The sequence below is a fragment of the Thamnophis elegans genome, chromosome Z (genome assembly GCF_009769535.1).
Source record: "Thamnophis elegans isolate rThaEle1 chromosome Z, rThaEle1.pri, whole genome shotgun sequence".
Classification (NCBI taxonomy): domain Eukaryota; kingdom Metazoa; phylum Chordata; class Lepidosauria; order Squamata; family Colubridae; genus Thamnophis; species Thamnophis elegans.
In genome coordinates this window covers 68,236,220-68,263,076 of record NC_045558.1, presented here as the reverse complement: position 1 = coordinate 68,263,076, position 26,857 = coordinate 68,236,220, and the positions used below count along the sequence as shown (strand labels likewise).

Below are 26,857 nucleotides of genomic sequence, written 5' to 3'. Positions count from 1 at the left end.
CCCCTTGCTGCTGCTGGTTCTCCTCCCTCCTGCACTGCTTTTTGCTGTGCAGCCATGTGTCTCCTGTTTGTTGGTCTGTTGTGCCAGGACACTGCTTCCACCAGCAAACAGGACTCCCTGGATGGTCCACAGCAAGCTCTCCTCTCCACCTTCCTGCTCTGCTTTCTCACCAGCTTGCCTCTATTCCTGCTGGTTGGTTGCAGGAACTGGAATGGCTAGTCTGGTGAAGAGAAGGACCAGGGGAGACATGATAACAGTCTTCCAATACTTCAGGTTTCGTTTTATTTATATGCTGCCCTATTCCCAGCGAGACTCAGTGGGACTACTTGCGGGGCTGCCACAGAGAGGAGGTGGTCAAGCTGTTTTCCAAGGCACCTGAAGGCCAGACAAGGAATAATGGATGGAAAATGAACAAGGAGAGATTCAACCTAGAAATAAGGAGAAACTTTCTGACAGTGAGAGCAATCAACCAATAGAACAGAAGTTGCATTCAGAAGTTGTAGGAGCTTCATCACTGGAGGCTTTCAAGAAAGACTGGTCTGCCATCTGTCAGAAATGGTGTAGGGGCTCCTGCTTGGGCAAGGGATTGAACTAGATGGTCTACAAGATCCCTTCCAACTGTTAATCTGTACCTGATGCTTAAGAGCTAGAGCAGATACTCAAACCACTGGTCTATGGTCCTCCCCTTCCAGTTACAGGGTATCCTTTCCCAATTGGCATCTTCCCGATGTATTGAGCTGTATTACACCTCCCTGACTTTTTGCAGTGGAAATCCAACGCATCAAAGGGGACTGCTGAAAACTCGCTAAGTGTCCTTGGACAAACTATGCCCAAATATAAAATGACGTTTTCTTTCCTATTGTTTTGCTTGCTGGTTGCTTTTTCTCCTTTTCCGCTGTTTTTCTGTTCGTTGTTGCCTCTCGTTGGCTTCAGCCGTCTTCTAGTTTCCGCAGCTCCAAATTCACGTGGCATAGCCGAACACAACAATAATAGAAAGCTTCATTTCCCAAGGGATTTTTTTTTGTCCTTCGGGAACTCGAACCGCACAAGCAGAAACCAGTCTCTCGCTGTTTTGCCTTCGTCTGTCCGGACACGGCTATCACCGCTGCTCCAAAGTGCCCTCTGGTGGCCACGCGATAGAGCAGCAACAACCACCGATTCCGCCGCTGCTGTGCTGAGCTCTGGTCAGGCGGGGCGGTTGGTTGTTTTTCCGGACTCCATTTTAGGCTCGATGTGGGTTGGTAAGAGTATTGGCTGAGCGGCTGTTTGCGGGGCAGCGGCGGGCTACGTCAAGGCCGGACCCGGGCTCTGGCCTTGTTGCGCGTGGCCACTGTATGACGCTACCCTTCTGCCTCTTGGAGGCCTGAGCCGTGCTGAGCTGAGAAGGAAACAGCAGCTCCCAGCGGACAGAAATGGGCGCTGGGGGCCGCGAGGCCACTCCCCTTTCTGGAAGGCGCTTCTCTGGTTCTTGCTGCTCCTAAGCCTGATTGCCCGTCGGCCGCCTAGACAACCGCCGGCCCGGATGGAGACCCCGGTAGCGGGAGCGCCCGTCACGCTCATCATCAAAGCGCCCAACCAGAAGTACATGGATCAGACCATCAGCTGCTTCCTGGACTGGACCGTCGGGAGACTGAAGTGCCACCTCTCCAAGGTGTACCCCAGTAAGCCGGTGAGCCTCTCGCCTTTGTTTTGGCTCCTCCTCCTCCTGAGTCCCCGGACGAAACAGAGCAGTCGGTGGGGTTCAGGAGATGCTGACCGAGAAAAGCTGCTGCGTGGAAGCAGAACGCTTTATTTTTTGCTTTGGGCCTTGCTTTAGTTATACGTTTGAAAGGAGTATGGTGTTCTAAAATGGAGTTTTTCACATCGTCTCTGTATTTGAGCAAGCTTTCTTTGTTACATTTCAGGCTTTTAACTTGTACAATAGTCAGAAATAAAATATAGCATTCCTACTGGTATCCCATGGGACCTCAATGCCATTTTGAAGTTATCTGCTCTACCCGCTATTTCCCAAGCAATGGTGTCAGACCTTGGCATAGTACTAACAACTAGGCCTTTCCCAAACCAAAGTGTGCCCCAGTAAGATTGTGTTTCTTCATTCAGTATTCAACAATGGGTTCACTTGTTGCTCATTTTCTCTTCCTTGAGCCCAAGTAGGCAACAAGTGAACCCATTGTTGAATACTGAATGAAGAAACACAAGATTGAATCCAACTACTGCACATTTCTACCTCCACCATCTACTTTATTTTTGGAAATGAGTAAATAGCTATTTTCTTTTAAAGGTGAGTCTTTTCCTTTTCATAATACCGGGGTGAACACAATTGTCTCACTACTCTCTCTTTATCTCTTGATTCATTTTATTCAAGATACTATATAACTCAGTCAAATTCAAGATGTTCTTGATTTTTCTGCAAGGGTTCTTTGCATCAACTTGTAGAATAGATTGTTGCATTTTTGCTGTAGGCCTTTACAGACTGTGTTTAAGCAAACTAATATGTTTTTGCTACGTAATTTGTTTTCTAACATTTTAAATAGATACAAACTCATTTCCAAGGCTTCACCTGCACTTTCTTGTAGTTTTACAAGCAGTTCAGAGAAATCATGCCTGTTCTGATAGAATGTAGTGATATCTTGAAATTATTTATGAAAATGAAGCCTGATTTCTCTCCTAGGCTGTTATGTTTGCATTAAAATAATCAATATTTAGTAGTAATCAAATATGATTACTGTTTTCTAAAATATACTGTGAATTATTATAACTTACAAGGTTAAGAATGGTTTGCTTTAATACACAGTAAACCAAAGAAAAGTGAAAAAAAAAACAATAGTTTTTTGTGGTTGGGGGGTTTGTGTGTGTGCCTTCAAGTCAGTATTGACTCCTGGCTTTTTACTAGTTTGTGCAGTTTTCTTGGCAAAATTTTTGGAAGTGATTTGTCATTTTCTTATTCCTTGAGACTGAGAGAGAGTGATTGACCAAAGGTCTATCTGACAAGACTAGAACTTATATTCCTTCAATTCCCAGCCTGGTACCTTATCATCTAGTGATATGCTTCCTGATTTTCGTTTAGAATTTTTATATAGCACATTATAGTACATGGTTTCTTGGCCCCGGATTTTGTACACATTCTTTAAATGGATTTGAGGTATATTCATTCAAAAATTGTTGCATTATAATGCACTGTTTGGGCTAATTGAAGGTTACAAATTGACAAACAGGAGAGCTTTCGTAATCTATAGATAAACATCTTCCCTTTGAGGTATGTTATTTAGAGAGATTCAATATTCTGAATAAGACTAATCAAGTATTATTTATTTCAGCAATACATTTGAATCCCTTCTTATCAAATACACACTGAATGATAGTGAAACTCACATTTGGAAGCTCTGAATCATATTAATATTCTTCACTGAAGGAGCTAAGTATGTCAAAATAAAGACAGTTTAAAAAAGCACTGGTAACAAACTGGTTAAAGCATAATATTGTGAGACAAAGCAATTAGTTGTGGCAATTTATTATCCTATTTCCTTCTAATTTAGCAAGACCAATATTTATAAATGACAATAGTCAAGATATATCACATTTGACAAATAAATTACTTAAATATATATTTACTTCATTTATTAAAGCTGATTGGATGAACTATTCCATGGCTCGAGTCATAAAAGCATTTTTGTGTATTTGTAATCAATGGGCATGTAGATTGAAGCTTTAGACACCATTTACACATATTTCAAATGTTCAATGTAAAATAATATTAAATTAAACTATTAATCTACAAATATTGTTTGTGGGTCTAATATAATGCTTTTGAAAAGGATTAATTCTTCCTTTGTCACATCTCTTAGTCTACAAAGGATCAGAGATTGGTTTATTCTGGCAGGTTGCTTCCTGATCACCTGCAACTGAAAGATATTCTCAGAAAAGTAAGCTTTACTCAATTACCATATTTTAAATAAAATATATCTAAATAAATCTTTTACTTAAATGAGAATTCTAAATATTGTTAAACTATGTGGGAATTGTTACTATTGTAAAATGGAGCAATTCCAATGTATGATGAACTACAGAATATGCTGACTTTTTTACAATATGAATTGATTATTTGTTTTAGAAAATTATTACTGTGATAATTACTGTATATTTCTAAGTGTACACATACATAAGGTTAGCTATTTTATGTATCATAAATATGAGTGTTAAATTTGTAATACTTCCTAACTATTTTATTGCATTGGTTAGATCTATTGCTGCTCTAATTCTGAACAATTACAGCCTTTTCTAATAATCTCTCCCTGTAATTATTTATTGATAAAGAGGAGATTAAAATTGATGATTGTTGCCAACAGCAGTATAAATTTGGGAGGAATAGCAGTGATTAATGATGGTTCACTGGGACTGATGAAAGAAGAGTGAACCTGTTGATTGCTTGCTCTCCAGAGTGTAGGTGGAGTCAATTGATGGAGCTAAGGGGATTAGTGTTTTACTTCTCTTTTCTATTTCAGAAATACTAGAACAATCCATATGGAAAATAATATTTCTCATCTTACTCAGAATCACATGCCATTTGTTGAAGAAGCACAAGGTCATTTGATAATGCAGTGAAGAACAAAATATAAACATTTTTATTTTAAAAATTGCTCAGAAGAAAGTCTTAAGCAAATTCCAGGGATTTATTTAAATATAGTTTAGGTACATAGACAGGCAGATAGGTAAGATAAAATGTTTGGATTTTGCTTAAATCTTTTTTTGTCAGGATTAGCAAGTTATAAAGCAACACTATTCTCAAATAAAGTAACATAGAGAAGACAAAGCCTAAATTCATAATATTGGGAGAGAAGTATTTGGAAACCTACATTCCTGTACTCCCTATGATAGAAATCCATTGTAGATAAATGGCAATTTATTATTTCTTTAAAAATTACTCTGAATATTTATTTGAAACTGGATAAAACAATTGGAAGGTGGAGTATAAATTTAGGATATGGGGTGATCCTGATATTAATATCAATTCTTTTTCACATATTTTTCTGACCCAGAGACTAAAGAACCTCCCAAGCCTCATTGGCAAGTAAACTGAGATGTTCCTTGGTATAAAAATGGAAGTGGAGTCATAGTCATAATTAGATCACTAGATCTATTTTTCTTGAACACTCATGAAAATAAAATAAAGAATTATGATTTACATAAACACCCACACCCACAAAATCTTTCCTTATTTTCTCCTTTCCTTTTTTCCTTCCTTCCTTCTCTTGCTTTTGCTTACTGGTTCTGTGTTTTCTCTTTCTGATAAGGAAGAGAGCCAGCCAGCCAGCCAAAAGAGAGCACCTACCCATTGCTGTGTGTGCGGGGCTATTCTTTGAAAATGAAAACTAGATGGTTAATACAGATACTATAGCTGGAATGGTCATAATAAACCTGTCTACATTTGGTACTCATTGGCTGAATTAACTAGGTCAGACTAAGACCTAGAAATTGTATTTGCATAATTACAAGCTTGCATTTATTTTTTAAATCATAGTTTAATTTGTTCTGCAAATCCAACATATTTTCTTAGAGTCTGTACAAATGTAGAAAATGGGTTAATTCAGTAATCTGTTCAGTGTGTTGTTCAAACATATTTACTGTACTAATTATATGAACACTTACACGATGATTGGTATTGCTAGTCAACATGGATTTAATGTGAAAATAGACAGCGCTAAAAATACTCCCTTTTATTTTAGCAAGATGAATATCATATGGTTCATTTAGTATGTTCTTCACGGACACCCCCAAATTCCCCAAAACCTGATAGAGAAAGTCATGAGTCTTCAGCATCTAGCAACAGCTTGGTAAGTTATCTTTGTGTGAGATGTAATCATTTAAGTTCTATCAATAAATAAATGCTATTTTAATATATTCATTCCTACTTATAATAGTGATTATGATAGTACTGTTGTCAGGAAGGCATTATATCAACTATTTTGGCCATTTGATGAATGAGGCATAATAAAAGGTTTTTAGTCTGTATCTTTTAGAACTATGCTTTCTAAAAATACAAAAAAATGTGCAAGTACTATTCCCCATCCTTCCAAGAATATACATAATGTTTGGAGATAATAGATGATAGCAAATCTCTTACAAAGCATTTACAGATGTCTTGGTCCCAATATAGATAGGCTGACATTCATATGGCAATCATATCGTGAGTGCTGGATTCATGATGATGTTTTCCAATTCATAATCTGCTTACCTTTTATAAATCTAAAATAATACAGTATGTACTATTTTAGCCAGCAAAATATTCTATTAATTTTTTTAAAAAATGTTTTTTAAAAAGATGCATAAAGATATTCTGGGCAAGGTATAAACTGCTATAAGGTATAAAAATTGGATTACTAATAGGAAGAAGCTAATGTCCAGTATAGAATATTAAACTAGTTTTCATAGTATTTTGAAGAACCAGCACTGAATGCTTTGCATATCTAATTCAAACTATTATCTGCATTTTAAGAGTTCAGAACATTTGGGATCAATATCTCCTTCCCCATCTCAAGAAACTGTATATACAACTGTCAGTAATTCTGAAGATGTGCGACATCGCAACCTTGCACAGACACAAAATAATCAAATGCAAAGCCATCCATTTTCATATCTTCTGCAGGGGTAAGTATCATATACATGATTTGAATCTTAAAGTTCTATTCAACATTTTATAGTATAAGCAATATAAGCAAAATAATACACAAATCAATGAAAATGTGTTAAAAATAATAAAGAAAAGAAAAGGAAATGAAAGAAAATACTTGACTAAAACTAATATACAATAAGAGCACTCACTGTATCTCTGCCTGTCTTTCTATCCTTGCAAACTATTCTTCCTTAATGTTTACATCAGGGGTGTCAAACTCAATTTCATTGATGGTTGCATCAGGGTTTTGTTTGACCATTGTGTGTATGTGGCTGCGGGGGGGGGGGGGGGGAACAAAATAGCTAGTTTGAAGTCATTTGTGTCGGGAAGACCTGTGGTGGCCCAGGCAGGACTGGGGGGATCCATTGTCTCCAGGAGAGGAAGGCAAAATCATAGAGAACCCTAACCCTCATCATTCCTGTCAGGCCATAAGGAGGATCCTCAGTGGTGCAGGCTGTCCAGGCCCTAGGCGGCAGAAGGCAAGCACCCAATCTGGCCTCAAGCTCCTTGGGCACTAGCCCAGACCTGCTTCACTGAGAGGTGCCTGCTGCACTTACCTCCTCAAGGCTGCTGCTGCTATTCTCACACTTCTTGGCCATGTTGGTCATGGTGTGTGCGGGAGGGCAAAGTATGTGGACCAGAGGGAGGCCCACTCACTCGCCACACAAGGAGACCCAGCTTTATAACCAAAGCATCCTCAGTGATAAAATGGCAGACCACCAGGATAGATTAGGAGGAGAAGACAAGGGGATGGCAAAAGGGGAGCAGGACGTCTGGTGGCCAAGTATTAAGGCAGGACTTCCCTCAGACCCTTCCTCCCTTTCATTATAATCTCCCTCCCACTCTCCCTCCCTCTTTTCTTTTTCCTTTCCTCTTCATTCTCCTTTCTTCTTCCTTCCCCTCTTTCCTTCTTTATCCCTCCTTATTCTCTTCCCAACTTTCCTTCTTTTTCTTTTCTCTTTCTCTTTTCCTTTCTCTTTTCCTTTCTCTTTCTCCTTTCTCTTTTTCTGTCCCTTCTTGGATGCTCAAATGCAAAAGGGGAAACATTTCTCCTTTTGTTTTGCTTTGCTTTTAGTTTGTTTTGTTAGCCAATGTTCCCTCTAATTTTTTTTCAGTGTGAGCGGAAAAGTATAGTGTTTGAGCGGCACATTTTCATGCCTGAGCACCTGAATTTTTTTCACAGATGTTACCTAAGACAGCAATGAAATCAGTATTATTCGAAACTCAAAGTTATGTTTATTCAAGGTACCCGCTTAATTAAAAGTGTTATATAATATCAGTATCACTTAACAACGCTCCTGCTTAGCAACCAAAATGTTGGCTCAGGAACTCTGGCATTGAAGTGCGCAAGTCTTAAAGCTGTCAGGTTACAAGATCCTTGTACCTCTAACCCTTTAGAAAAAAAAACCCAGAGGTGTTCAAACTTGACAGCTTTAAGACTTGTGTGCTCTATTGTCTTTTGCTCCACTTTTTCATTTTCTATTTTTAGTTGTTGCTCTAAGCTTAAAGTAGAACCCAAAGAAGAAGCAATTGTGATTTCACATTGATGCAGTTCCCATGTTAGTTGGGTAACCTCAAGCCTCATTCCTTCCAATTCTCTGCTATGACTTTGCTCTTTGTGGGATAGCTCTTCCTTCAGCTGGGCAAATTTGCAAGTCAACATTTTTTTTTTGTAATAAATCATGGAGCATATTAATATCAATCTCTCTGTAACATAATTTCCTCCTGTTACCTTCTAAGGAATCCCATACTGTAGCAGTGTTTCAGAAATCCATTGCCTTATGTTACAGTTAAAACAGTCATGTCTGAAGTTGAGTATTAATCAGGAATCCTTGTATTCAACCAATTGATGATTTCCTGTATTTTCTTTGAAACCAGCCAACAACAATGTAAAAATATGATCAAGTAAGGCTGCTTTTAGAAAATAGTTTGAATTGCTAAAGATCTGTAGGTTAGGGTACAAATTCCACAAAACAAGAACAACCTCCTAAAGCCATTCATAATAAACACCAGCATCTCTTACGAAGTTGGAATGATGGGTCTAATCATCAGGTAGAAACCTGTCAACCCTAAAAATCCCAATATAGATCAAACAAAGGATGGCATCTTGATAATACTCTCAACTCCTCCAGATTTTATACATTATTCCTAGAGGACCATCATCCATCTTGGATGGGGATAAATATTTGATATGGGCTGTAAGAGAATGTAAGACACTATGCATAGATTGCCACATGCAACTTTAAATGGACAACTTCAGTTTAATTTACATGAAACAGTCACTTTAGCAAGCCACTCTGCTGGAACATGAACAAGCTTAAACACTACTGGCATTTCATTGTATAGAGTTATGTTCAGTTTTTCCTTTCAATCAAGGCTGGATGACTTTCTCTGCAATTCCTTGCACTCAACTACTCTTCTGGCATTTTGGAAATTATAATAATAATGATACGAGACATAAGGGAAGCTCTTGTCATTTTTTTAGGAATATTCTGCAATAAGACCTTAGACAGTCCAAAATATAAACAGATATTAGTCTGTACTTTCTATAGCTATCTAACTTTACTTACATAACCTGAAATGGATACTGGGCTTTTTTCCATAAATAATTTACTTTTAAAATGGAAAGATCATCTTTCAGGCATGAAGATTACAATAATGGAAGCAATGAGTATTGCTCATTGCAATAACTAGAATAACTGCTGCCATCTCCTCCTCCTCCAACAGCACCACTACATTTGCTGCCCAGCGCTGCGGCTGAGGTGAAGCTGCAAAAACTCCCGCGGCTCCCCCTCTGCTCAGAGCACCTGAGCTCCACGTTACCCCTGCCCCCTCCTCCACCGTCGTGCTTTTGAGGAGCCATCGGGGCTTTTTTTCCTGCTCCCACCCCTCCGCTGCCTTCCTACTGGCTCCCGTAGCCTCAAGGCTCCTCAAAGCCGCAGCGCCGGGCAGCAAATCTGGCGGTGCTGTTAGAGGAGGAGAAGGCAGCAGCAGTTAGTCCGGTGGTGGCGGGGGCTTTGGGGCTTCACAATTACCGTCAGTCGCCCCGTCCTCATCAAAACAAGTCCAGGGCCAGTTGGCCAGCACCTGCAAAGGACCTCTTCCCCAGCTTCCGGAGCCTGTGGAAATCACTCCGCGGGAGTTGAAAAGTCCTGCGCGGTGTTTTCTTGCCATGTGCGCGGCCGCGCAGTCGCGCACCTTAGAGGGAACAGTGTTGTTAGCCCTCTGCCAATGAAAATGGAGCTTGGGGGGGCGTGTCCCCTCTCAGGGCCCCATTTTTGGCCACAATGGCCTCCTTCAACCCTCTGACAGAGAAAACAAAGCTGCAGGAGGATGTAGCAGCTGAAAATGGGGTCTGGGGGGGGCAGCATGTCTCCCCTGAGCTCTGTTTTCACTGGCAGAAGGCTGCAGGAGGCTATCATGGCCAAAAATGGAGCCTGGTAGGTCTCCTGAGCACTGTTTTCATTGGCAGAGGCACTGCGGGCTGGTCCTTTGCTATTTCCTGGGCAGCCCTGTGTGCCAGATTTAAGCACCTTGGGGGCTGGATCAAGCCCATGGACATTGAGTTCGACACCCCTGGTTTATATCATGCAGTGTCTTTTATACCAATAGAACAGAGTATTTGTAACTCAGGTTTAAATTGTTGAGTCCTTGGTGCTCTCTGAGCTTGATGGTTTTCTTGCAGATATTTTTCAGACTTCTCCCCTCCTTACTTTAACCACAACTTTGTTTCTTTTCACCATGTACATTTTTCTTTTATATGATTTGTTTTGCTACTTGATCCTCCTTTCTATCTATAAGATCAAACTCTCTTAAGCACAGATAATTTTCAATCACATTCCTTCAATATTAATTAGTTCTATATATTATCTCTTGTCATTCATACCCACTTCCATTTCCACACAAATTCTATGTTTCTCCTGACATACCCAGCTTTCATTTCTGTATAACAATGTTGGAACATAGCTCTACATACATTTTGGCATTCATAATTGACCATATTTAAATCATGATCTTTCTCTCTCGATGTGTAACTTTTTCACTTCATTTTTCTTGTTGCATGCAATTACCTTAAGCTTTGACTATTAGTTTTCTAGTTGCATCATACTGCAAAGTCTTCAGATTTTCAGCCAATGCATAAAAACATACAAAAAGTACATTCATATTTCTTACCAATATAGTTCTAATGTTAGCGTAACTACCCCATATATATTTATTCATATGTAGACAATCCTCGACCTATAACTACAAATGAAACAAAAATTTCTGTTGCTAAGCAAGACAGTTATTAAATAAATTTTGCCTCATTTTAAAACCTTTCTTGCCCTTCTTGTTAGGTGAATAACTTCATTTATTAATTTAGTAATATGGTTGTTAAATGAATCTGGCTTTCCCATTGACCTTGCCTGTCAGAAAGTTGCAAAAGATGATCACATGATCCAAGGACATTGCAACCATCATAATTACATGCCCGTTGCCAAACATCCGAATTTTAATCATGTAACCATGGGGATGTTGCAGTAGTCGTAAGTGTGAAAATGGTCATAAATCACTTTTCAGTGTTGTAACTTTGAATGGTCACTAAATGAATGGATGTAAGTCGAAGATTACCTGTATGTTTTCTGTAAATCTCTATAAATGTACAGTATGCTTTCTTTTAATTGTTATACATTTTTAAAGATCTAAAAAAAATCTCATTGCACATCCTATGATTTGTATAAAGCTACACCGACTTTCCCAAATTTTGTTCATTGTTGTGTTTTGTACTCAGTCAGAATTCTGCCAGATTCTTTTTCAATCTCACTTACTGAACTAATCACCTTATAAGTTTTTCATTCACATATTTCCTTTTGTATTGCAGAACAACAATGGTATTGTTCCAATAATCAGGAACAGATACCATATTTCTTATTTAATACATTAAATGAATTGCATCGCCACTCCTTAAACTAATAAACATGTGAATATTTTAACATTTTGTCACCTGTACAAACTATACTGAAGTTTTACTATTTGTATTTATAGCTTCCTTTTCATATTTTTTTTTAAAAAAGATGCCTGCAGTTACAGCATTAGTTTCAATTTCACTCTTCAATGTAAACGATGTCATCTTCATTCCAGTATCTAAAGTATTTCTTCCAACATTCTCTCCTTTAGTTATTTATAAATATTTTCATCATTTTTTATATCTTTTACTCTGTTGAAAACTTACCCTCTGCACTCATTTCCAATGTTCTTACTGGGCTTCTTTCTTTTAAAATTATAATTGTTATAGATCTAGAAAGATAATGCCAATCAGTGGTGGGATTCGAATTTTTTTTACTACTGGTCCTGTGGGCATGGCTTTGTGGGAGTGGTGTGGCTTTGTGGGCATGGCTTTGTAGGTGTGGCTGTGGAAGGATACTGCAAAATCCCCATTCCCTCCCCACCCCACTAACCTGCTTTCCAGCTCCACTTTCCTATTCAAAGAAATGAAAGAAAATCGGCTGGGAGACAGGGGGCGGGGCCATCTTATTTGCCGGTTCTCTGAACTACTCAAAATTTCCGTTACCGTTCTCCAGAATCTGTCAGAACTGGCTGAATACCACCTTTGATGCCAATTCATACTCTATAGAATGCATTTTGGATATTTCATAAGTAAGCCTATATCATCACCTCTTTGTGTTTATTTATCTATTACACTTCACAAGATCAGGCAGTTTTTATTCCAATCTATTACTTCTTTTTTTGTTTTTAGTTTTGCAAATTCACAGTCTTCTTTCTTTTCAGATGATAATTTATACTTTTTATCATTTACTTCTCTGTCACTCCAGGTTCAATTTTCTATACATTGTGACCAGATAGGTTCATAGATTTTGATCTCTGCTGCCCAGTGCTTCCGTCATTGAAACATTTTGTGCTAATTCTTTTTAGTAAACTACAAAAGGTACAGACTGTAGTCCAGCCATCTTTATATCTATGTATTTTTAAATAACTACTATTGGTTCTCTCTTCTTATTACTAATATTTTTACATCTCCTGAATCTGAGTACACAAAGATTAACGAGGTCTCCTGTGACACTTTGCAACCAACTTTCTTCTAAGATAGAATCCTGGTATGATGCAATATGATTGCATCAATGTGTATTGCAGTGAATCCTGTTGTTGCCTCTAAAAAGAATGTATAGCATTGTCATTGTAAAAAATTTAAAATACATATGTTAGATTTATGTGTTTGTCATTTCTGGGCAGAACATCAGCCTACATACTGCATTTTTCGGAGTATAAGACGCACCTTTTTTCCTCAAAAAAGAAGCTGAAAATCTGGATGCATCTTATACATCAAATACAGCATTGTTTGCCTCCCAAAGCCCGCCCACTTTGCCAAAATGGCCGTACATAGCCTTATGAAGGCTTTCAGAGAACTGGGGGCTGGGGAGGGCAGAAATGAGCAAAAAATGGGCTGTTTTGTGCCCTTCCAGCCCCGAGCAGCACTCTATAAGCTTCCATAAGGCTATGCATGCAATTTTTTTGACAAAAAACATGCCCGTTTTCTGCTCTTTTTTGCCCTTCCCCCACCCCTGCAGGAGCACTCTGCAAGCCCCCCCCAAGGCTATTCATGCCTTTTATTTGAAAAAAAGGGTCCGTTTTTGCGAAAAATGGGCCATTTTTCAGAGGTTTGCAGAGTGCAACAACTTTTTTTTCCTTTTGGAAAGCTCTTTAACTGATGAGAATTACATTGATCAAGTGCTGTGCTAGCAGGAACAAAGTCTTAAGGCTTGTCAGCGATTTTCTTCTCCAGCACATGGATAAATACACCTGGAAACATCTACCTACCTACCTACTCTCTCTCTCTCCCTACCGGGGGGTGGAGCTACAACCAGTGCAGCTGGAGCGTGTTTGCAGTAGTGCCTCCCGGTTTTATTTTATTTTATCAATTTTTAGTACTCCTACTCGATTCTTTTTTATTTAATTAACATTTTTTGGTGGAGATAACAGCGTAGAACATAATACAAACAAAAACTTTTGTTGCTGCCGAAGAATTAAATAAGCATGGGAAAAAGAAAGAAACGCCATGGCACCAGCCCAGGATCTCTCCCTCCAGTGAAGACAGCAAAACAACTACGAATTGAGGAGCTCTTTGTTGGCAAGAGATCTGTAAGTAAAACTAACCCCCCCATCTCCAACAATCTGGAGAGATTAGAACAGGACCGGCAAAAAGATATAGCAAATCAGCATTTACTAGACTTCTCCGATCTGATGGAGGGACAACTAAATGATTGCCAGCTCTTATCACAAACAACTAGTCCAACAACTTCCTTTATGGAGTCTAAGTTAAAGACTAAAAAGGCAAAGAACAACCAGATAATTCAGAGTATGGAGAGTTTACCCTGGGAAAATTCAACCGAGTTTATGGCAAAGCAATGCCTTCTCGCAGCGCAAACGGTGGTTTCAATATTTGAACAATTAATTGCCATCCAACATGATGTAGAGTCATTGAAAAAAGATTTAGCTGTTTTTCTGCAAATGCAATATCGGGCCCCAAGAACTCCCACTAAAGTTCTGGCAGAAGATTTGATTAACTCCCATTTGCAGGATAAGGAAAAGGAAATAGAACAAAGAGCCAGAGAAACAGTTAAAGAGACAGATAAAAGGAGACAGTCCTCTCAAAAAAACAGTCCCCCCCCCCAAGACAAGGCATCGAGAGGAAAAGGTACAAAAAAGAAGAATTCAGGAAAGAAGCCCTCCCTCAATTACAACAATCATATCGCTCGCTACAAACACAAAGGATAGTTTTCAGAATCCATTTGAACAGACTTAATTATGGACGTTGGAATTCCAGAAGTGCAATATTAAATTCCCTAAGCCAGCTTCTTCACTGTCACAGGGCCATGATTGATCTCCGTGCTGTGGAGTGGTTACCTGAGGCCCCATATTGGAAGCGGATCCTTCTGTCTTTCAAACAGCCCACCATACCACAGATGTTATTCAAGATAAAGGCATTTTTAGCCTCCTTTCGAATCTTTCCTATCAGAGTCTTTGGTGAGGAAAGGGTTATCCCATTAATAACTAACATGCGAGCCTCCAAGGCGAATGACATCACCTCATTTTCAACCTTGGAAAAGAAAGAGAATGATAGTGGGAGTCAACCAATCTTGCACGGAGAAGAGATACTTAACAGCACAGAAGCTGGCCTTATTAATGCTTTTGGTGTTCTCCCAAGGAAAGAACAAGACAATATATTATTCAAGCTAGAAAATTTAAAGAAATCACAATGGACACAACAGAGCCACTTATAGACCTGGTTTCCCCAATAATTGAGCCTCTCACTTCCCCCCCAGAGGATAAGAGATTGCATGAATTCAAGATCATAGAAAATAGAAGCCAAGACCCAAAGGGGGTATTAGAGACCCCAGAAGAGATGGAGATGTTTTCATCCCTGTGTGAAAATTCCATGACACCTTCATCACCACCAGCTCCAAACCAAGATACTGAGAGTCGACTCACGAAAGAGCCACCATTGCAAAGAATGAAAGATGACCTAATAACGCCTTGCCCTACAACCAGAGAAGAGGCTTCGGAATGGCAAGCTCTGCTAGCTGGTGCTAAAACCTCTTACCCTGAACAAGTTTCTCAAGAGTCTACACATGACCTAGACGGGTCCTCCCTATTTTTAAAGAAGACCAATTCAGTGTGCGATGACACCTCAATCCATGGTAACAGCCAGACAACTTCCCTTTGTATAAATCAAGTTTCCTGATGAGCTCCAAAAGCTGACCCACTCTCCCTTATAACCTGGAATATAGCAGGTTGGTCCGTCCCATCAAAAGACCAACTCTTTTTTGACTATATATCACAATTTGACATCCTCTTCTTGCAGGAAACCTGGGCCTCCACAGAGATTCAGTTAGATGGCTATTGGGTCAACTCAATCCCGGCTGTCCCAAGCAAGGTGGGGGGGGGGAGAGCTAAAGGGGGTATTGTGACATTAGTTAATACATCCTTACATTTTAAATGTGTACCACTGCCACCTTTCCAATCATGGGTTGTAACTACATTACTCTTATTTAAACAGGTGGAGATTTTGCTATTCAATATCTATATTCCTCCACTTAATAAGAATAATGTGATTAACAAGATTTGGGACAGCATATAAGATTTTATTCTTGGCTGTTCAGCCAAATTCCCCAAAGCTGCAATAATTATAGGGGGGGACTTAAACGCTAGGATGGGGCCAAATGATCAAGCATTATATAAGCAGTTTAAGATTCACTATGATGAAAATGTAACACATAAATCTTTGCATGCCAGACAATTTAAAGACCCTAAAGCTAATCGGGCAGGCTTATGTGTAAGACAAATGACTGAACGTTTGGATCTGTGTATCCTTAACGGGTCCCCATGGGGCGATTTCCCAGCAGAATATACTTACCGGGGAGCAGGAAGAAAATCCACAGTTGACTACTGGATAATATCATATGACCTCCTGAAGTTCTTACAGAAGATAGAGGTAGACTCGCGATTGGAAAGTGATCATAATACAATATCCTTACTCTCACATTGCACCAAAATTCTCTAAGGGCAGGCACAGCCTACCTACCCAGGTTAGAAACTCAAAATACCCAGGTAAAAATTAAATGGAATGAGAAAAACGCTAAGGAAGTTACCAAATGGATGTTAGCCCCTGAAACCATAGAGTTACGTACATCCCTACTAAGAAATAACTGTGGGGGATCTTACCTAGAGGGGTTTGAATCCTTAATTGTAAACTTGAATTCGGTTCTCAGTAACAGATCACTAGCTCACCCCAAAATGCTGCTAGTTACAAAAAATGGTTTGATAGAGATTGCGTTCAACTAAAAAAGATACATAATGAAGAATACAAGAAAAGTAAAGGTGCCCCCTCCGAGGAGCAAACTTACTACTTAAAGCAGCTGAAAACACAATATAAGAACCTTCTAAAAGAAAAGAAAAGAAAAGTGCGGCCCTGAAGGAGTCTTGGCATAGTCTAATTACGGCAGCCAGGACAAAAAATACATCCCTTTTTTGGTACATCACCAGGGGACTGGGAAAACCTCCCCTACCCCCTACAAATCAGGTTCCAATTCATGTCTGGGAAGAGTACTTTAGGGAGCTTTATACAGATCCTGACTATGTAACCAAGGAGAGCCAAGCTAGTTTGGACCACACTCCTCACTGCCCCCCAGTTACACCAGAAGAGATAGCCCGGTTGATCGGAGCCCTAAAGGCTAATAAGGCACCTGGAACTGATAATGTCCTTCCAAAAATAATTAAAAAGAACGCCAGTTGTGGGCTCCACTTTTAGCATTACTGTTTATATTTATAGACAATACAGGCCATATGCCTAGAGATTGGGGAGTAGCAATTATCATACCAATTTATAAAAAAGGGAATAGAAATGACCCAGGCAACTACAGACCCATTGGTCTTCTAAGCGTTATTAGTAAACTGTATGCCAAACACCTAAATTATAAACTTCAAGATTGGCTAATTTCAGGGGGGATAATCAAAGATGAACAAGCCGGTTTTAGAGAAGGAAGATCGACGGTGGATCATATCTTGGTACTCCACCATTTAGTACAAAAATACACACATAAAAAAAAATCCTCTCTTTTTGTGGCCTTCCTGGATTTTAAACAGGCCTTCGATTCAATATCCAGGATCACCCTCTGGGAGAAGTTAAAATGCACCACTAAGGGAGTTTAACCAGCTCAGTAAGAGTACAAAAAGGGGTACAGCAGGGTTGCATCCTGTCCCCCTCCCTCTTCAACTTCTATATTAATCCCCTGATTGAGCTTTTACAGAACCTGAATTTCCATCCTCCTAACCTAGCACAACGCAAAGTGCCAATTCTCTTATATGCTGATGACACCGCTATCATTTCACAAACCCCCATAGGACCGAAGAGAGCAATTAGGGCAACACTCGGCTATTGCAGGCAAAACAAGCTGGTCCTTAACTTCGATAAATCAAAAATTTTAGTTTTTGCTAAAAGACCACGCCAATATTCCTGGCAAATAGAAGGATATAGTTTGGAACAGGTTAGAACATTTAGATACTTTGGTGTGGTTTTCCACTCACTAGGGACATGGAAGGCACACCTGGATCACACATTGCAAGTAGCCATTAGGTCCTCAAATGCAATCAAACATTTCTTTTATACAGTTGGAGGTCAGTTAGTACCTGCTGCCTTAAAACTTTTTGAGGCCAAAACATTGGCACAAATTCTTTACGGGGCACAAACAGGAATCCTTGCAAAGAGAGACTTGTTAGAAACCATTCAAACAAAATTCCTGCGAGCCATCTTAGCTGCTCCCAATGGAACTCCAAATGCCCAGTTAAGAATTGAGACAGGCATGCCTCAAATTCAAGTAAGAGCCTGGAAGTTGATGGTCATTTATTGGCTTAAAATGCATTTCTTTCCAGAGGGACTGTCCCCACTAGTGTTGACTGACAATTTCCCTTCCCCCTGGAAACAAGCAATTGATCACAAGCTAGGCTCTTATGGGCTTTCACCATTATTCTTAATGTCCCTAGGCTTTGAGCAAGCAAAGCAAGTAATAATCAATAGAATGAGGGACATGGAGTTCCAAGAAGAACTAAATAGGTTGCCTTTCCACAGTAGGGACAGAATCAAACAGGGTGTGTGGGAATCTGCAAGATATCTAAATGACCTGATCTCTCCAAAACAAAGAATAGTTTTCTTCAGAGCCAGATTTAGCATTCTTCCTTCAGCACTCCTCCAGGGCAGGTATAAGAGAACACCTATAGCCGAACGCATTTGTATATGTGGTAAAGGAGAAGTGGAAGATAATTCACATGTACTATTACACTGCGAGCTATACAGAGCTTGTAGGTCTGCATATATTCTCTCCTTATTAGAGAGATTACCAGGGAGGGCAGACAATTTTTATCTAGGCTTTCTCCTCCAGGACACTAACCCGGTTACCACATATGCAGTGGCAAAGTTCTGTGCTGCTGCAATGTCCATAAGAAAAAAAAATGGCTACGGTATAGTACCATCTTGTACCAATTATCTGGACATACCTTTAACAATCTTCGGACCATAATGTTATTATCCACTGTTAATGTAAATACTTTTAATTATATTTTAATGTTAGTATTTTTAATATAGTGTAAAGACAAATGTATATTGCTGGTCTTTGACCATAATAAAGATACTACTATTACTCTCTCCCTACCTACCTACTGTATTTCTCTCTCTCTATCCCTCTGCCTACCTACACACTCTCTCCCCTGCCTACCTACCCACTGTATTCCTCCCTCCCTCTCTCTCCCTCCCTTCCTCCCTACCTACTGTATTTCTCTTTCTTTCTGTCCCTCTCTCTCCCTATACCTACCTACCTTTTAAAAAAAATTTGCCTCTTCAAAACCTTGATGCGTCTTATACTCTGAAAAAATGGTAAATTGAAGTAATGAATAAATAAATATAATCCAAGAAACAGTGATAATAACTTACTATTTTAGCATTTCCTCTTGCTAACTAAATCATCATCTTTGCTAGTAAATCATTGTATGCAAGCCTGGTTACATTTTTAACATAATGTAACAATATTTTGCTAAGTTATTCTGTTAAGGTTTTTTATTTTCTTGAAAGCATAATATAATTACGTTATACACACTTTTTGGGATAAAGTATTATTATAATAAAAAATAAAAATAATTTGTTTCCAGGTTACTTACATTATAGTTTTTACTTATTTATTTAACTTATTTATTTATTCCAGAGTAGCTTTCAAATATCAGAAAGTTTGCCTCCTAGCTTTCAAATTAAAAACATGACACTCCTAGAAAAAGTTGATGAAGAAGGGAACAACAGGTATAGCCATAACTTCTTAAAGTATCTGTTGAAGCCTTTGGTGTGAAGGCAGTTAGTGAATGTGCCAGCATTTTATCTTCCAGAATTTATATTGACTTTTCTATAGAAATAAATGGATACTCACCTTTTCTGTTGGAGATTGGTTTGGGACACGTTAAATTTTGTGATAGTATTCAGTTCTTTTCAATTTATTGCAATCTTCTACATATTTGCTAAACACTTGGTATTATTATTTTTAAATTATAAACCACGGGGGATTATGAAATTATATTATTTTTAATATATCATTGTTCTTGTTCATTCTTTTCTATGTAAGATTTTCCTAAAATAAGACTGGGTTTTATATTTATTTGGAGGAAGTGTGATAAATCAATTATTGTTCTGATTTTATTGTATGTTTTATCAGTTACGAACTACCTTAAATTCTTTGATAGAGCCATATACATTTTGTAAAAAATACATTCTTTAACTTCATGCCTACCCAAATCTGGGCTTCAAAAATCCCAACTGCTAGAGGAAAGCAAAGAAATATAGAAATTCTTATTCTTTGTGTACCTGAATTTTTGCAGCTCATATATTTTATCTATTTGTACCTCTGTTATATAAAGCAGAGATATATAATTAAATTTCAGTGTGCTTCTAACAGTGTAGATAATCAGTTTCCTGTGCAAGGAATATCAACTGGGTGTCCAGTATATCCTACTATCAGCCCTCTCCAGATGTTATGGTGGCAACAGATGTATGCACATCAGTATTATATGCAATAGTAAGTATAAATAGAAAATGATTTTAATTAGTACTCAGATGGAAGATTGATAAGTAAAACAATGTCTAGATTGGTTTTTTAAAATATATTAGTTTTAACCAACCAATTCTGAAATAAAAATACAGATTTGTTAAAGCATTTACTAGAATTATTGAGTTATAAAACTTGATTATTTAAGAGTAGTTTTATTTTTGTTTGGTAGCTGATTCAGAGATATGCTTTATTACAGAGAAAAGTTATTACAAAGTGAAAATTTCCATCCCTTAGACTAACTGTATTTTGGGAAGAATTTTATTAGAAATGCAGAAGAATACAATGTTAAGACACACTCCCATATTTCCAGTTTTTTTAATGTAAAAATTTATCTTACCTGCACATTTGTGTCAAAGGGGAAATCACTTTACATGGTTGAAATTTGTCATATTTAGTGGCATGATTAATCTTATTCATGATAATTCAATGAGATTGAAGGAAAAAATAAGCCTTGCTGTACCTCCTCCTTTACACCTTCATATTTCTTCCCTGACCTTTACTATGTTTCCTTCATGAGCTGTACATCCTCCCCAATTCCCACCCTCCCTTGGAGACACACACCATCCGAAATTCTCATTGCAACTCCCTCATATCACTACACATTCCCTTATACTCTCTACGCCCTCCTGAATGTCATCATACCTCACTCACATCCTTATATACCCTCCCTGAGCCTGTCTACACCTCCCTGGCACCCCCATGCACACTTATTGAGCCTTGCTGTACCCTGATCCAAATATATCTTCATTACTGAACAGTGGAAATTCTGGTCCTAATTGCCATTATACATTAGCAATGTATAATTGAGGACAGTTATCTGTCCATAATTTCAGTATTTCAGGCTGATTTTTAAAATGCCTATTTCAGCTATCAGTGCGAGATAATCTTATTTCATCCAGGGGAGATGGGTGCCTTTCTTACAGCAACTGATTTAAGTACTATGATGAGATTCTTTTGCTGCATATTATAGGTAGCTAACTAATATGCCTTACTTTTGAGAAGCTATTCATTATTTCTTTTATAGTCAAGCTGCACTTTCAGCACAGGAAAACCTCAGTCCTGAGTCTACCAGTCCTCCAGTTCCGGAGCCCTCAAATTCTGATTATGTTCCTGCAAATGAAGCCCCAGCAGCTCCAAATGTAGCTCCACAGGAGAATAGACCTATAAATCAAAATGTGCAGATGAATGCTCAAGGAGGCCCAGTCATAAATGAAGAGGACTTCAATAGAGATTGGCTGGACTGGATATACACATTCTCCAGAGCCACTGTTCTTCTTAGTATTGTATATTTCTATTCATCCTTCAGTCGCTTTGTTATGGTGATGGGAGCTATGTTATTAGTTTACCTGTAAGTAAATATGATATATTTATATCATAACATAATTTTGTGAATTTAAATTTGAAAAACTGGAAAAGTTTGAACATTATATATTTTGTTGTGAACTTCATCAGTTTAGACTCCCCAACACTCATTTTGAAAACTGCAGATTAGTCTGCAGGGTTTTTTAAACTTTTCTGTTACACAGTTAAGCAATTTACTATTTTATGAACATGGTGTAAATGCTACAGTTATTTTTTCCCCCATATGGTCTAATTTGGAGTACTTAATCAGTGTAGCACCATCACCTGCATTTAAAAAAAACCCTAAGATTAGTTTAGGAAAATCAGTGCATCTTAATGCATCTTCTCTTCCTGGATAATTGTATATTTAAAAAGATGGCTGTCTTGTTGGCAGTATGTATGTATGTATGTATGTATGTATGTATGTATGTATATATATGTGTGTGTGTGTGTATGTATGCATATTTTTACTGTTGCCTTTGTTATATTTGTGTTTTATTTGTGCTGATAAATAAATAAAGGGAGACTAGTATATATAGGGAGACTAAATAGATCTATACTAGTCTCCCTTTATTTATTTATCAGCACAAATAAAACACAAATATAACAAAAGCAACAGTAAAAACATTGGGTTTCTGTCGTGATGGACTCTTGTGATGAGCCGATTGACAGATAATGGAAGCAGTTAGCTTCCTCCCATAATTGGGACTTACCAGGGGTTGTGACACTAAATATATACTTTCTTCCCTGGCTTCAGCTGATAAGGAGGAGACCTGTGGCTTAATGGCTAAGACGTTTGCCTAAGATGCCATACAGCACAGGTTCGAATCCCAGTAAGGGTATGGCTAGCTGATGAGAGCTAAATAGCTTGAAATAGATCTAGTCTCCCTTTATTTATTTATCAGCACAAATATAACATACATACATACATACATACATACATATATATGTTTGTGCTGATAAATATATATATATATATATATATTCATACAAATTCATACAATTATCTAAAAAACAGTATACTTTTGCTACTGCATCTGGCTCATTTCAACTTGTGATTAGTCTGCATAGCAGCTGACATCCTTTCTAACTTCTGTAATACTAGAATCTAAAAATAATTGTGAATTTAAATATGAAAAGGAACCCTAAAAAGACTCTATGAACATGTAAGTTTACAACACATTTCTAAAATTTGAAGAAGTTAATTGGAATATCTATATTAATACAGAAATGGATCATGAACAAAATAAAAACTATTGTACCCATCATTATATAATCTAATTCTTCCAGTAACACTTACTAGTGGAAAGGCAAACCATGAGAGTCTGAGGGATGAATAGTTTGCCTAAGTTTAGCCACTGAGTTCATAACTAAGGTGAGAATCCTGGTGCTATATTTTAGAAAATCCATAAACTGAATTTAGAAGGATCTTAATCGCAAAGTGTACATAATGGTCAAGCATTCAGTTAATTATATAATTTTATTTTAAAGTTTATTTAATATCTTAAATGCTTATTTTAAAAATATATAAAATGTATGTGATGGAATGTACATCTGCAGGAGCAATGGGAGAAAATTTTGGCAACACAATTTTTTTCAGAGAGAAGCCTGGATTAAGAGGCTGTGCAGTTCCAAGCTGGATGGGTGGTGGTGGTGGAAGAGGTTCAGGATAGCCACAACCTACTATCTCTGAAGATACTTCTAGTAGGTTAGCCAGTTACAGCTTTAGTTTGGCAAGACTCTGTCCTTTAGAAGTAAGCTATCAAAAGATTGAACTCAATTGAATTTTTCTCTATCACGGAATCCTGATGATTCAGTGTATTTTTATATCTTTATTTGTTAGTAGACAAACTCCTGACCCATTAGGTTATCATTTCAGAGATATTTTCTTACCTAAACAGAGATTCAGAATGACCACCAGGGTTCAAAAATCAGTTCCAGAGCAATGTCTTACTTCCTCTTGGCTTCCCCGTTGAATTTTCTTGTGGGAAACTGGCAGTGAGTGTTGGACATCTTCCTCCTCTCCTCTGCCCTCCCCTCCCTCTCCCCCTCTTTTTAGTGGTTTTATACAAATTTAATTATATTTAGATTCACTGAAATCTACTGAACTTTTTAGTTTACAGTAAAATCTAATCCTTTGTTCAGTAAATATAAATATTTTTCATTCCTGAAAGCTGATCAATAAGTAACATTTATAAAATTTACAGTGAGTTGTCATGTGCTCTTCTAAATTAAAACAGAACATGTTACTGCTTCTACGTGTTCATTTTATATGTTACATTTACTAAAAATATATAATTGAATTATTTTAACTTTACATCATGAAATTATATCCAATACATTTAATCACATTCAAAAATATCTATGTATCTGACTCAGGAATTCTACAAGTTGTACTCCCAACGCATCTGGAAAGCACAGTGATGGGGAAGAATGAGTTAGATGCTATTAGTCTTAACTGATTTATTATTATTTGTTGCTTTATATTATTTGCTGACCTAAATATTTTATTTCATTTTAGTAATTTTGTCAATGTCTTTTATAAAGGCACCAAGCTGGGTGGTTCCCATTCAGGCAAGAAGGAATCCAACAGCCTGCAGCAAACAATGCAGATATAAACCATGATGGTCAAAATGTAAATAATGCTGGTCTTGAAGAAATGGTAAGAGATGAATTGAGCAACACCACTAATTTTAAATTTAAGAACTACTTTTTTATGAGAGTTCAACTCTAAATTTAAGAAATAAAAATAAGATGATTTAATGCATGCTTAATAGAGAATAAGTTTTACTAAAATCAGAACTGAATAAATTTATTTTACATTGCAATGTCTGATTATTCTTTACAATTTATAAGCATAGTGTTGATTTGTCTATAATTTATCAAATTTGCAAAGAGGAATACATTATATTGGTATCTAGATAGGACACATGTTTTCCAAGAAACTATAGTTTACAGTAGTTCTGTTAATACAAATTACATTAAATAATTAACTCAGTTTTTTTTATATATATATATATATATATTATATATATATATATATATATATATATATATATATATATATATATATATATATATATTATATATATATTATATATATATTATATATATATTATATATATATATTATATATAAAGGAACGTCTCATGGATGAAGGTATTGAAGAAGATAGTGGTGAAGACATTGGTGATGTCAATGCAGAACAGCCTCCTGGATTTATGGCTTCCGCATGGTCTTTCATTACCACTTTCTTTACATCCCTCATTCCTGAAGGACCTCCACAAGTTGGCAACTAAACAAAGGAGGAATTACTAATAGAACATGGAAGTTGACTCTGGGAGAGTGGTATTTTAAATATCATTATACATGTATGTATATGTATGTATGTATGTATATGTATATATGTGTGTATGTACACGTGTATGTGTATATGTGTGTATATGTATGTGTGTATAATATATAATGCACACAAACATACTGTGTGTATATGTATTTTATATATATATTACATATACACACACTGTATAAATATTCTGATCGTGCTGTACACAAATGTGGTTTTTTTTCTTTCAGCTTTCTCATGCTAATGAATATATTAAGCAGAAATGGACTAGTAAATTCTTTAGAAATATTTTTCTGTAAAGAAGAAAAATGTAAAAGTTGGTCTTTCATGTTTTTGTTTTAATTGTATTAACTGAGGGTAGGAACCTGTAACTGGTGTGAAATGCCTTTTCTTCGAAGTGTTATTAAATTACAAATCTTACCAATAATAGTAGAAATAAGCTCCTTTAGAGTAACCCCCCCTTGTGTTGGAATCTTTATTGTTTCTTTTTAAAAAAAAATTATATCAAAAATGTATATTGTGCTTACAGTTTTTAGCAATAGTGGCACATTCTCTAGGTTTTCCCACTTTCCTCATGATACTAATAATAAAGCAGCATTTTGAGGATAGTAGATAATAACTAAGTGCATTACAAACATTTAATTGATAAGAAAACTATTTTAAAAATAGTTCAGGACACACAGATGAATGTAAAAAGTTTTTAAATTTAGTTGTAGTATTGAGGAAACTAATCTGCAAGTCTTAAGTATTAATTTGCATGAGAAAGGTTCAATATTTCTGATACAAATCATAAAGAATGTGGTATACATGTTAACTACTGTATATTATTTATAGCAGCATAATCTAAATTACTGTTCTCGTGTGTGTAGTGATATTTGGGAGTTGGGCAGACATAATAGATCCAGAAGCTACATATATCAAAATGAGTAGCATCAATAAAAGAGAAAATGTGTAGTTTAGGATTAAAATGAGATCTCTGTGCATTCTGAGCTTGGATGTTTTTAAGTCAGTCTAGGACTAATAATATTACCTAGTTTAGGTAATGAAACGTTTGCAAGAAAACAACGAAGCCCAGTGAGCACTAAGGATATCTCAAAATGAACAATGCTAGGTGCAATAGTAATTTATTTAAAAATCAATGCATATAATAATCTAGAAATACAAATAAATAATGTATTATGGTAGATTTCATGATTTTTCAATGATTGGCCTATATCAAGGGTCTGCAACCGTAAACCCTCAAACAGCCATTTAGACCTGTTTCCCATAGAAAAGGAAACACCGGGAGCCACAAAACCTGGGTGGGCATGGCCAACTCTACATCACTCAATCCTACTCAGTGACATGACACACTGGCCATGCCTACCCAGATGGTCATTAGGGCAGAAAACTGGTTGTGGCACCCGGAGCCACAAAACCCTTTTGACATCTAAAAGGATGTCAAATGATGTCTGTCTGTCTGTCTGTCTGTCTGTCTGTCTGTCTGTCTGTCTGTCTGTCTGTCTATCTATCTATCTATCTATCTATCTATCTATCTATCTATCTATCTCACCCTACCTCTCTCTCTGTATTTTTTCTCCCCCCTCTCTCATCCCCTCTCTGTATCTCCCCCCTCTCAGTATCTCTTTCCCTCTCCCTCTATCTCCCCCTTTCTCCCTGTATATCTGTCTGTCTGTCTATCCTGTCTGTCTGTCTATATCTGTCTGTCTGTCTGTCTGTCTATCATCTAATCTCTGTCTCCCCTCCTCTCTCTCCATGTAGGCCTGAGGCCTGACAGTATCTATCCCCCTAGCCCTCTTCCCCCCTCTGCATCTCTGTGTCTGTCTCCTCCCCTCTCCCCACTCTCTGAATTTCTCACCC

At 37.4% G+C, this 26,857-nt stretch overlaps 1 protein-coding gene across 3 annotated transcripts; it reads left to right on the top strand.

The window, feature by feature from the left end:
- Window positions 1-1,047: 1,047 nt before the first annotated feature.
- Window positions 1,048-25,090, top strand: HERPUD2 (HERPUD family member 2). Of its 3 annotated transcripts, XM_032237547.1 has the most exons (9): window positions 1,583-1,669; window positions 3,318-3,419; window positions 3,846-3,923; window positions 5,724-5,831; window positions 6,494-6,645; window positions 20,158-20,277; window positions 21,335-21,658; window positions 24,199-24,313; window positions 24,792-25,090. In XM_032237547.1, exons 4-9 carry the CDS (start codon window positions 5,739-5,741, stop codon window positions 24,948-24,950), a joined length of 963 nt encoding a protein of 320 aa, XP_032093438.1. In that variant the 5' UTR covers window positions 1,583-1,669; window positions 3,318-3,419; window positions 3,846-3,923; window positions 5,724-5,738; the 3' UTR covers window positions 24,951-25,090. The 3 variants fall into 3 exon arrangements, with proteins under 3 accessions (XP_032093435.1, XP_032093434.1, XP_032093438.1); XM_032237544.1 differs by lacking the exon at window positions 3,318-3,419 and having other exon boundaries at window positions 1,048-1,669; window positions 24,811-25,090; XM_032237543.1 differs by lacking the exon at window positions 3,318-3,419 and having other exon boundaries at window positions 1,076-1,669.
- The last annotated feature ends 1,767 nt before the right edge of the window (window positions 25,091-26,857 follow it).